Here is a 13,006-nt window from a genome sequence, read left to right on the forward strand (position 1 = left end):
CCTCTCCCTCATACGAGATTCTTTTTCCTCTGGTAGAATGGTCTTGAGACAGGGATGGCACTACCAGGGACCAATACCTTAATGTAGTTGTGTGGTGTAACTTAAGGCTACATTAGTACCATTTTAGAAGCACCAAGGGCTCAGTCAATTGAGAATTAACTTATCCTGACTTGATTTTACAAATTCGTTCATACAAGTCTAATAAAATATTCACTATGTTATAAACCTTTATCAATCTAGTGCGAAATAAATTATAGCGTTTATTTGGACAGCTCGAAGAAAAATGCACAAATCTCAATGCCTTGCAAGAGGGACAAGAAGAGTCCCGCTGGCACTGATCCCGTGCGGGCTTGTTGTGAAGAAGCCCTCCGGTGGTGGCCAGGAGAGGAGGGTGGGGTGGGGTGGGGTGGTTGGCTGGTGACTAGGGTTTGCTCTTGGGCCTCCCTTAGGGAGCGGCACAAGTAAGGGGTTGGTACAGCAACACGGTAACTCTGCCCAAGGCTTCATCTTATGATTGTGTTGTTTGGAATCTATATGTTTTAGAAATGGAGATGATCATCTTTTCTTTGGTTGCCTGTTTGCTCACTGTTGCGGGAGATATCTCAGCCCAGATGTCAACCTTCACGGCTTAGAATTTCTTGATACTGTCACCTTAAAGCAGGTGCTCGGTGTTCTTTTTAATATGGAGATTCTTACTTCTCTCGTTAGGAGCATTTGGATCCGCCGGAATGATTTCATCTTCAAATGGATCCTTGCTAGCTCTATGTACGTGGGAGAATTTTCACAAAATAATTCATACACGGTCTAATTGCTTTTCTTTTTTGCAGCTGACTGTCTAATTGCTTGGTTATGTAGGTTCATGTAACTTCGTTTCTTTTGCTCCAACATTTTCTACTTCACTAAAGTTTTGCACTAGATAATTAATTCACATATATAATAAGTACTCCAATGGTAACAACTTGGGACGAAGAATTTGAGGAAGCTCCCCGTACACGCGCATTGCCAGTATGAGTCGTGTACACACATGTTACATGTTTGGGGGTACTTTTTCTTTGTTGACCGTTCTCTATCAGTAGCTAGGTAGTACAGTACGCATGTATATGGTCCTGGGGCAAACGTACGTAGTACTTATATTTTCGTGAGCTCGACGGGCTGCGAGCTAGGCAACAGCCGATCGAAACTTGCCCATCGGTAGACTTTTCCATTGCCCGCTCGACCAACAAACTCTCTCTCTCTCTCCACGCGGCAGATCGAGACGTTCACGTGGCAGACGCGCCATGAGACAATGACCCATGTTCCTTTGTGTATATCTAGCTACAAGGCCAGGACGTACGCATGTATTGCTGCAGGGACAAACCGTACGTGTACTGCAGTGTGCACGATGTGGCCATATTTGTCTGGTCCATCACGACCACACATACACACATCGTACCTACCCGCGCTCAGAGCAAGAGGAAACAGAGTGAATATGGTGACAGTGAAGATGCATGGTGTGCCCGCCAAGCCAAGAATATTATACAAGGCCTGAATATATACTGTGGCTCTAGACGAAAAATAAAATTTGATTAGTGCATGCATCATGTGACGCGCGTGAGCGAACTGAATTATTAAATGTGCGTGGACTTATGGAACTACGACTGTTGAGTAACGTGATTGTATTAGGAAATATAGGTTAGACTAAAAAATATTCTGGCTTGCCTTGTACTCCAAGTAGATCATGTACTTCTATACATATGCTCACGAGGCTCAAGCAATATATCAAACATTCCACAAAATTTCTCTCTCACTTCTAACGTGGTATCTATCGCAAGTCGATCCTAAACCCTAGCCACCACCGCTTCCGTACCTGCGCGCCGCCCCCGGGGCGGTCGGCCTCCATGACCGACGCAGAGGGTCGCGCCGCCCGTACCTAGGGTTCGTCCGCCGGTCGTGTTGACCGGCTGCCCTAAAGAGTCTTTTTTCCGAGCCCTTGCTCCGGGTTTTTTTCTCTGCCGCCGGTCATTTTGATCGGCGTTTACTCTTTGTTCTCCAATCTAAGATCGGTTTGCGTCGCCTGCCGCCGTTTGTCATCTACATTGCGTCTCTACTTCGACCTCGGCGATTACACCGACTACTGGTATGACTGCGGCATCGTGTGGCTAGCGGGCTGTACGGAACGCCCCCGCGCCCATCCGATCTGCACGTCCTATGCCGGCCGGCCGTCATTGCCCCTGATCTGATCGGGACACGTCCACTCCACCTCCACCAGAATCGGCTAGATGCTGACGCAGGCTTCACGCGCGTGGCAGCGCGTCATGTGCTCATGTGCGCTGGTTGCTTGGACAAGTCATGCGCTGGTTTGCACCCGCGCAGAAGGACAGGCTATACGGAGATCGGACCTCTCCCCACGCAACAAGCTTCATCACGTGACAACATCTGCAAGTTTTTTTATTTTGCAGGGAACAACATCTGCAAGTTTTGACACACAGTACGCGTACGTGTGCAAAGCAATCAACAAAAGCTCCCTTTCCATCTTCGATCTGGCCCAAGGTTGCGCCAAGTGATCTTCGTCTAGCTGTACTATCTTCAGTCAGGCTCCGCCGCTACATTGACCTGGCGAGTAATCGGATTGATCACCCGTCTGCTTGCGATCCGCTCCACAGTGCAGCGCGACTAACTTGGCCAGTTAGTTGTGTGCGCTTCCACAGGTCTCGTGAAGATCGTCTTCGAGTTCAGCGTCCCTCCACCGATCGAGCAACGGGCTGCCGCAGCGTCGCCCTGTCGGGCCGCAGTGCCGCCGCCCCGTGGTTTTTCTCCTGACTGCACCGACCGGCATCACCGCTGCGTCGCCCCTTCGGGCTGTAGCGCCGCGATACGCGGTCCCCACCGCCCGAGGCCATCCCCGTGGTTGCACCGACTCGCGAACTGCCGTTGCGTCACCCCTTCGGGCCGCAGCGTCGCGGTCTGCGGTCCCCGCCACCGCCCGAGGTCTTCCCGCCGTCGCTCCGACCCGCCTGTCGCCGTTGCGTCGCCCCTTCGGGCCGTAGCGCCGCGGCCCGCGGTCCACTCCGTTGTCACCGCGCGTCGACCTCCCGTGGTATGCGCCGTGCCGTCTCCCTTGATGCGGGAACGCCACCGTCCGCGCCGGTCTTCGTCACGCTTTCAGGGTTCTTCGCCTACTTCGAGCACCGCCGCTCTTCTTTGGCCGCCGCCGCCGCTACCTCCGTAGCCGCCGCAGCCACCCGTCCACCCCCTTCATCTTCGTCCAGCACCAGCCCATCGCCAGCGTCGTCGTCATCTACCCCGACCGCTTCATCTACTCCGACAACCGCGGGCAACATTGGCCCCGCGCCGATTAGCGCCGCAACCGTCGTCGAGTCCTTCTTTGTTGGCCTTTCCGACTTCTTCGACATGGCGTACAACTCGTGCAGGTCCCAGTCTACGCATGCCCGGTGCTGACAACTCCGCGATGCATCGACCGTTACGACTGTGGGGGGGTGTCCGTCGGCTTGTCTTCGGATTATTCTCCAGTCTCACCGTCTGCGTCACTACCGTTGTGACTGCGGGGGATGTTGAGTAACGTGATTGTATTAGAAAACATAGGTTAGACTAGAAAATATTCTGGATTGCCTTGTACTTCAAGTAGATCATATACTCCTATATATATGCCCACGAGGCTCAAGCAATATATTGAACATTCCACCAAATCTTTCTCTCCCTTCTAACAACGACTAACTAACTGATCAAGCATGACGTACCCTAAAATCGTTCACGTTTAGTGAATTTTCCACGTGGCTCACTTGGGGCGCATGCATTGTCCAACTTCAAACACCACTGGCTCGGTGGAGAATGGTTCGACGCAGCTGCAAGCCTGCAACCTCCCTATAAATCCAGAGGGCACGCCTGCATTGCTAGCTCATATCCGAAGACATAGCAGCAGCAGCACCAACAGCTACTTGCTCATCTCATATCACCCAGGCCACACTTTGCCAGTTAGCCTAGTTAGTCGATCTGTAACACACCATACTAAGCCAGTCAGCCCCCATTAATTAACCAGCCGATGGCTGCTGCGCATGTCTTCTTCTCCTTCTCCGTTCAGCCACTGCACCATTCGGCTTCACCTGCGGCCCGAAATGGTGGCTGGAGCGGACGCAACCATGCCTTCTTCCGCCCATCAACGGTGATATGTCCGGGGCGAGAGCCTGCGTCACATGAGCTGTCCGATGATTTTGACTTCCAGGTATAATATATGGTTATCGCCCGTATATGCAATTGGCATGCATATTTATGTCCTTTTTCTAATTATTACACAAGGGATCGAGTTCAAACCTATCAGAGCTATATAATGTTGAGCATAGAGCCTGTCATCATAACTCATAAACGTCACCTTCCACCAAAAGGAAAGAAACGACTTGGTCCTACGAGGAACTACGAACCAGATTATCCCATTAATATTTGAAATATGTTTATAAAATATATAAACAAACACTATTATGAAAGTATTTTTAATGGTAAATCTAAATATTGTAAGTGCTATCACCCAAAACCCTATATTAATAGTCAAAGTTCTGTAAAGTTTGTATTCTTTTGAAGAAGTTTGATGTCTCTGTGCAACACACCAGGAAAGTGTAACGAATGTTCAAGCATTGCTGCATCACCATCTGATGAGTCGACGAGGCTTATTGACCACTGTTGATCACCTCAAGCGCCTCTGCATCGACCACTATTTCCAAGATGATATCGACACCATCATAGACTCGTGTGCAGATCTCATCCATAGTGATGATCTACTTGATGCAACCCTTTCCTTGAGGCTGACGCGAGAAGCTGGATATAATGTTTCGGCAGGTCAGTAAAATACAAGTTTAGCGTCTCGAGACAGATAAATAAACAAGTTTGGGAATCTTGAGTGTCTATGAAATGAACGCGATAACTTTGCTAGAAAAGTATCTTAGAGAGTAGCCAGGTCTAAACTAAGGTTTAATGTTTCCTTGTGGACTATATAAGCACCTCCCTCAAGATGTATTGTACTCATTATTTATGACATTTGCCTAAGACCCCTTCTCAATGAATTGGCAGATGATGTTCTTCAGAAGTTCAGAAATGATAATGGTGAATTCAACCTTGGGCTCAGCAAAGACATTAGAGGGTTGCTCAGCTTGCAAGACATGTCGCACCTCAACGTAGGAGAATCATCACTCTACAAGGCAAATGAATTCTCAAGCAAGCAACTTAGATTTGCAATTAAGTATCTGGAGCCAAACCTTGCAAGATATGTAAGACGGTCACTAGACCATCCCTATCATGTGAGCCTGATGCAATACAAGGCAAGGCACCATCTGAGTTACCTACAGAGCATGCACACTAGGAACATGGCAATTGAGAATTTGGCTCTTGCAGAGTTTACGATTAAGAAGTTGCAGCATCAGAGAGAAATGCAAGAGGTTAAGAGGTATAAATATAATAAAATACTAGCTCTCAATGATTAATTTTGTAAAGTGGAAAATATGCGCAATCTTATGATAAGAGGGAAATGCTAGAACTCTTGGCCAAATTTGATAAATTAACATTTTTGATTACTCACGTACCCCACAATTAAAAGAGTGGTGGTTTTAAGTATATGAAAATTCCTTTTCACACAGATGGTGGATGGATCTAGGATTGGCTCAAGAAATTCCGTCTGCAAGGGACCAAGTTCTTAAATGGTACATGTGGTCCATGACCATCCTCGAGGGTTTCTCTTTCTCTAGATATCGGATTGAGATCACAAAGATCATATCCATGGTCTACATTGTGGATGACATCTTTGATCTTGTCGCCACACAAGAGGAGCTTTCCCTCTTTACTGAGGCGATCAAAATGTGAGCATTGTTGTTTCCATAATATATAAGGGTAATACGATTAGGGAAGCAATATAGTTGCCTTTTTTGCAAGGAAATGATGTATTAAATATGTCCAGTATATATATATATATATATATATATATATATATATATATATATATATATGTTGATGTTTTAATATTGGTTTGAAATCAACATTGTGTCTTTATGAGAAATATTTTAAAGTATTAGTAGTTTTCTAATTATATATTCTACATTCAAGCAAAAAGAAAAATATATTTCATATTAGACATTATTTAGGTCCAAAATGGCATCTACTTTGCTAATGGAATAAAAACTCAATGATTACTTAAGCTTAAGACCATATACTATAAAAATACTGTTTTTATCAAAGTTTCACACAAAAATTGCACATTATTCACAGGTGGGACCTTGCAGCTGTTCATTCACTCCCGAGCTACATGATATCATGTTACAAGGCTCTTTACACTATCACAAGTGATGTCGCCGATATGGTCAGAAAAGAGCATGGATCGAGCCCTATCAATCATCTCAAGAAAGCAGTATGTCTACTAGAATGGTTCTTCATTTCTCTTTAATTTGATTTTACCTAAGAAACTAAATATAACAACAGTACCACCGATGGGTTCCCATATTCCGTCCATTGTCTCCATCCCCACACCACCTCCTCCGTTCCCTGTTTTACTGTATTTCCCAACCAAATTTCCTTGAACCGTCTTAACTATCCCATGTTTTATTGGCTTATCATAAAAAATCACATTATTTTCTTTGGTAAGCCAATAAGTAATAAGTACTGATTCAGTTGTCAGCTAAAGTTTCTTTTTGGTATGTCGTTGCACCAACACTAAAATGGCATGTAAATCACGATGATTACATACAAAATATATGTGCCCCTGTTAGAACACTCACGCAATTACCTAGTTGTATTTACAAAAATAATAGAAAGTAAAATAACAGTGGAAAAATTAATCCGACCTGCGTGCCTTTTTCCTTCTTACAGTGGGCAACTTTGTTTGATGGATTCATGATCGAGGGAAAATGGTTATCTACTAATCAGATCCCTACATCCGAGGACTATCTAGGAAACGGGATTGTCACTTCAGGAGCTCCACTTGTATTCATGCATCTTTTATTCATGTTGGGGCATGAATTACCCGAGTGCAACAATGATGACATCCATCGGATCATCTCCTGCCCTGCAAAGATCATGAGGCTCTGGGACGACATGGGAAGTGCAAAGGTCTGAACGCACCAAGAACTTGATCACATAAGAACTTAGGATTAGCACTAACAATAATTTTAGATAAATTCATTCAGGTTCATAGCATAGTGGGTCAACATCCACGTCAATATTGACCAAATAAGGCATGATCTAACATATTCGTTCTTCGTCTCATGCAGGATGAATCGCAAAATGGGCTAGATGGATCATACAAAGAGTTGTACCAAAGAGAAAATCCTCGTGGTGACGCAGAGAAGCACATGCTTGAGATGATCAGGAGTGAATGGGAGGGTCTGAACAGGGAATGCTTCTCACGGACAAAATCAACACTATCGCATAGCTTCACCACAGCATCACTAAACTTTGCGAGGATGGTCCGCGTCATGTATGGCTACAACAACGAGCAGAAGCTCCCTGTCCTTGAGGATTATACAAGGATGTTGCTCTTCTAAATCAATCATGCATTCTATCACATTATATTGCATATAAATCTTATAAATGTAGTGCATTAGTTTTTGGTAGGGTCGTCACGTAGGATGTTGACTAACATCTTGCACAATTCGCATATGTGTTTCACGTGATAAGATGATAAACATACATGGAAAAAAATGGGGAACAACCTACAACTCCATGCAGTATTGAAATGTATGATGAGATGCATATGAATTATAGGCACTGGACGCTGCGAAATACTTTGTATATGAAATTGTGAATGTATGAAAAGATTGTTGGCTTGTGCAACATTCTGACGATATGCAGATAGTTCTGGTGCTTAAGAGGGCTTACATTTAGTTCTATCAATGCTCTCTATATACAATAAGGCAGATGGATAAACACGAAAAAAAAAAACTATGAAAGGATACCAATCTCATAAGGGCAAAGGAAAACACCCATTCGCGGGAGACCCACATTGCAAATGGGGTTTTGGTTTTCCCAATTTATGACAGGGACAATTCACAGACAAGTGAGATAAAATTAAGAGCTGATACCCACATCACTGACAGAAGCATGTTGGTAGTTGCTAGAACCTTCTCCGGTGGAGTTTTTGTCTCATCAAAGACAGAATTACCCCACACGTAGCAAAAAAGTGTAAACCGGAGTGTACACTTAAAATTCACTGGAGTGCAAATATATTATAGAGCGCATTACTTGATTTCTGTCTAGCATTTCACACCAGCTAGCAATTACGGGTGCTTCATTCAAGAGGCCGCAGAGATATTGGCAATATATTAAGGCAGTAATTTTCCAATAGCTGTGGTGGCGGGCACAGTCGCGTCGTAAGAAAAAGGGAAAAGTGTGCCGCTTGTAAGACTTCGTGCCTGATCAACAGTAACTGCCTACTAGCACAATATATTCGCCCAGAACATCAGATGGGAACCACTCCAAAACTTGCACATCAAAGACTATTCCTGTGTCCTACACGAATTGACGACACTCCATCAGTATTAATATAGAACTAGACGGGATCTCTGAAATATATCCTAAAATGATGGTGTCATTCTCTAGCCGATCGTGGGTAACTAAACGTTGAAAGTTACTTTTGCTTCTCTCAGGCTTTTTTGTCTCACCTATTTTTTTCTGTCATATTCTTCTTCATATTTTTTTATTTTAATTTTCAAAATAGGAAAGGCGAGACAGAATTCTAGAGCTATAAGGAGGGCCATTACCATAACATAAGATACCTCCCCCAATTCTGTTCCCACATATCAGGAGAGGAACATGTACGGGCGTTACAAACGTGCCATCTGATGGCGACTCCGGTTGTGATTCCGCGCTAAGTAGTTAGCTAGGCCGTAAAATGAGACCACCGGCCACTCGCACTACGACTAAAATAATTTGGACGATGGCTCCGTGTCCCAGCTTGTCCCAGTCTAGCTCCAGTGCATGGATGGATGGATGGTTGGCCAAGAACGAAGGGCAATATCAGCCGCAGCAGGGCTCGCCACACAGACGAGGCGCCAAATATGTCGGTAGGAACAACGTACGTGCTCAAGCTAAGCCATGCATATTTTTCCAGATTTGCTATTTCACATCTAGATGTGAAATAATATCTCACATCTAACTTTCTAACCACACAATTTAAACATCAAGATTCGTATTTTTTTGTTTTTTTTCTCTTTTTTAGCAAACTTTTTTTTTCTTTTGGTGTTGTTTCTACATGGTTTTTTTTGGATTGTTTCTACCTGGGTTGCTCGCGTGAGGAGCCCCTGTAGTGGCGTGCAGACCGTTTTTTTTTCACAGCCTCGTTGGTTGGCTCAGCTTGGGCTGCAGCCACGAGTAATCTTTTATTTTCTTTTTTGTTTCCTTTTACCTTTTCATTTTACTTTTTTATTTTTATTTTTTTATTTTGTCTCAAATTTGTAAACTTTTAAATTCTGGAATTGTGTTATTTTTTTCATTTCAATTTTTCTTTTCCATTTTTAAAATTCATGTTTTTTTCATTGCTGTTAGTTGACTGTCCACCACCAAACACATGTTCTTTTGTTCTTGTCCTAGTTGCAAGATCACCCTCAACTTGCTACCGTGGTCTGAGCTTTTGTGTCCCAGTTGCAATCCCAGTCTTGACTCGCAACTGGGCCCCAGACATTTTTTTGTCTCAGTTGCAAATTCATCCTTCACACGTAACTAGAGGCGGATCTATTTTAGTGTCAACTGCAAGTCTACTCTCGATTCGCAACTGTGTCGCGTCCTTTTTTTGTCCCAGTTGCTAGTCCACCATTGACTCACAACTAGGGGCTCGGGTTTTTTTTTCCAGTTGATAGTCCAACCTCGACTCACTGGGGTCAATTTTTTTGTCCCAGTAGCAAGTCTATCATTGACCCGCAACTTGGTTCAACCTTTTTTTATCCTAGTTGCAAGTCCAGCCTTGACTCGAACTAGGTCCCGATCTTTTTTTGTGTGAGTTGCAAGTCCACCCTCTGACTTGCAACATGGGTCCAACACTTGTTTTGTCGTAGTTGCAAGTTCACCCCCGACTCGCAACTAGGGTGCAACATTTTTTTGTCCCAGTTGCAAGTCCACCCTTGACTCACAACTGGGCTCCGACCTTTTTTGTCCTAGTTGCAAGTCCACCCTCGACTCGCAAACGGGCCCATAGTTTGTTGTTGTCCCAGTTGCAAACCACCGTCGTCTCGCAATTGAGAAGTCTTTTGTTTTTCATCTCAGTTGCAAGTTCACCCTTAACTTGCAACTCATATTATTGTTTTATATACTTCTCTTAGTTGTAAGTCCACCCTCGACTCGCAACTAGGGCGCGCCATTTTTTTGCCCTAGTTGCAAGTCTACCCTTGACTAGCAACTGGGCTCCAAACTTTTTTTGTCCCGATTGCAAGTCCACCCTCTACTCGCAACTGGGCCCATAGTTTGTTGTTGTCCCAGTTACAAGTACAACCTCGACTTATAATTAGGCACGTAATTTGTTTTCTCCCAGTTGCAAGCCCACCCTTGACTCGCAACCCTTGACTCGCAACTAGGCATGTGTATTTGTCTTTCATCCTAGTTGCAAGTCCATCTTTGATTTGCAACTGGAATCATAATTTATTTTATCCCAGTTGCAAGTCGACTCTTGACTTGCAACTGGTCTCATAGTTTGTAGTTGTTCCAATTGTAAGTCCATCCTCAACTCGCAACTCAAGTCGTAGTTCTCCCAGTTGCAGGCCCACACATTTGACTCACAACTAGGCTTTGTGCTTTGTTTTGCAACACACAAGTTGCCCCGGCCCTATCTAGTTCCATGTCCAACCCCAACATGTAAAGTCACCCGACCTAGTTGCATGTCCAAGGCAAACATGCAACTCATGACCGACATAGTTGCATGTCCACTCTCAGCACACAACTCGTTCCAAACCCACCTATATAGTTGTAATTTTTTGCCAAATACATGTGCACTTTTTTTTAATACACAATGTATTTTTTTGTATACATAGGAACATTTTTAACACATATTGAACATTTTTTTGAAATGCATGATGAATATTTTTTTTCAAATACAAGCCCGACATTTTTTAGAATACATGGTAAACATTTTTTCAAATTCCTAGTGATCATTTTTTCTAAACGGTATTAAACTTTTTTAAAAAATTATGCAAATATTATTCCATTGCATACAAAATTTATAGAACATGCCATGATTTTTTTTGAAATGCATAAAGTTTATTTCAAAAAATTGTTCATGTTTTCAAAAATTGTTTTTGAATAAAATGTTTAGAATGCCAAGTTTTGTTCTTATTTAAAAAATGTCCGGAATTACAAAGTTTACTCACATTTGAAAAATACTTTTCAAAATTGTTTGTGTACAAAAATATACGACAATTCAAAAAATTTCATATTTTGCAAAAAAAAAGGTTTCTATTAATTTCGAAAATGTCTTCTAATCTCAAACATTTCCCGTTTCATTAAAATTGGCACCATGTAATGGTTGGAGTGGTTGAAGCCGTTGTTCCCAAGATTGAGGTCTCCAGTTCGATTCCTGTGTTGGTTAGTGCGTCAATTCTAGTTTTTTGGTAGCGTTCCAATCGGCCAGATTCGGTTGTTGGTTAGTTCGTCACTTGCAAAGAAAAATTAGCGCTACAATCAACCAGTGATGAAAGAAAGAAAAAGAAAACAAATAAGAGAAGCAAGTGGTAGGCGGGGCCAGAATTTAGATGTGAGATATTATCTCACATTTAGATGTGATATAGACGGACTCTATTTTTCAGACATATCTAGAGTGACCGCGCCAAGGTATATATTAATATATATGCACATATCGCACATTTTCTGATTAACGTGATTTTTTTTAAGCGTCCAGCATTGCAGGCTTTTCATTGATTTAAGCAGAAGGAAAAGTGACAAAGGATGATCAAGTGATCAAGAGCTGAGGCCGGAGAAGGGAAAATTACAACTGATCCGGAGTTAGGAAAACTGCGGACTCATGATCTAGAGGGGATAATCTCACGTCACCTACCCGAAGGGTAACTCTAGGCACTTTGCACCAGCTGTCCTCCACTGCTCCATGTCGCGCTTGCAAGCTTTGATGATGTGCCCTGCGTTCGCCTGATTTCTTATAACTAGATGATACCCCACGCGTTGCTGCGGGACTTTCTGTCTTTCCTGACCAGTTTATTTGGAAATGGATAATGAATAAATGAAAAGGAATATGGCTTCAAATGTTGAACCAATGCATTTGCATTTGAAATGGGATGTTAGGTTACCAATGGAATATTTATATTTACAGTTGAAATGTTGGAACAGATGCTTTCTTTGCACAAATATACACAAATTTTATCTCTCACGATCATGGGTTCCTCTCCTCAATAGTTTGGTTTGCTTCTAATTGCATTGAATTACTTCTAGTACATTTGGCTAGCCTGTAGTGACCTCAAGTGAGACATCTGATCACATGGATGTTTAAATTCCTGTAGCCAAGAATTAACCAATATAAACATAATGCACATAGGAATTAATTATGGCCATAAGATAGTAATGGTAAAGCATTCAAAGACGCCGTGTCCTCAAGCAAGACATGACATGAGCTGCCAATTGAGATATATGTTCAAACATCCAAAGGCACCATGAATAACATACAACCATATAGCTCTTAAAATTGCTAAGGAAGTTGTACCGTACCAAAACAAAACTAAAAGAGATTAAATATTTATAATGGAACGATAACTATTTCTGAAAGGCTTATAAAAGTAGTGATCTAAACGCTCTTATATTAGTTTACAGAGGGATTAGCAATTAGGAGCTGTGTTGTCCTTGCCGTTCTTGATTCTTGAAAGGGTCTAAAATGGAAAACAAATTTAGGAAAAATAACTGGGAAAAGTTGGAGAATGGAATCTTCATATTTACTCTGAATATTTTGGTTCATAACCACTCCATTAAGATTGACGGTGGGTAGAAGCTGCAAGATCTCCTACTAAAGCAAGGCATGACGGTGCGATAACATTTACTTGCACAA

At 42.9% G+C, this 13,006-nt stretch overlaps 1 protein-coding gene across 1 annotated transcript; it reads left to right on the plus strand.

Annotated features, from left to right (window-relative positions):
• The first annotated feature begins 4,039 nt into the window (after positions 1–4,039).
• LOC119320773 (S-(+)-linalool synthase, chloroplastic-like) lies at positions 4,040–7,517 on the plus strand. Its single transcript, XM_037594721.1, has 7 exons — positions 4,040–4,219; positions 4,602–4,827; positions 5,059–5,431; positions 5,622–5,840; positions 6,247–6,385; positions 6,844–7,083; positions 7,245–7,517. Exons 1-7 carry the CDS (start codon positions 4,040–4,042, stop codon positions 7,515–7,517), a joined length of 1,650 nt encoding a protein of 549 aa, XP_037450618.1.
• Positions 7,518–13,006: the final 5,489 nt, after the last annotated feature.

This window comes from Triticum dicoccoides, chromosome 6B (genome assembly GCF_002162155.2).
Source record: "Triticum dicoccoides isolate Atlit2015 ecotype Zavitan chromosome 6B, WEW_v2.0, whole genome shotgun sequence".
Taxonomy (NCBI): Eukaryota; Viridiplantae; Streptophyta; class Magnoliopsida; order Poales; family Poaceae; genus Triticum; species Triticum dicoccoides.

Bases quoted from the DNA above. Each gene is read 5' to 3' on its own strand.
- LOC119320773 (XM_037594721.1), top strand. From the start codon at position 4,040: ATGGCTGCTGCGCATGTCTTCTTCTCCTTCTCCGTTCAGCCACTGCAC. The intron at 4,220-4,601 runs GTATAATATATG...GCAACACACCAG, and splicing joins CCGATGATTTTGACTTCCAG to GAAAGTGTAACGAATGTTCA. The intron at 6,386-6,843 runs GTATGTCTACTA...TCCTTCTTACAG, and splicing joins TCAATCATCTCAAGAAAGCA to TGGGCAACTTTGTTTGATGG.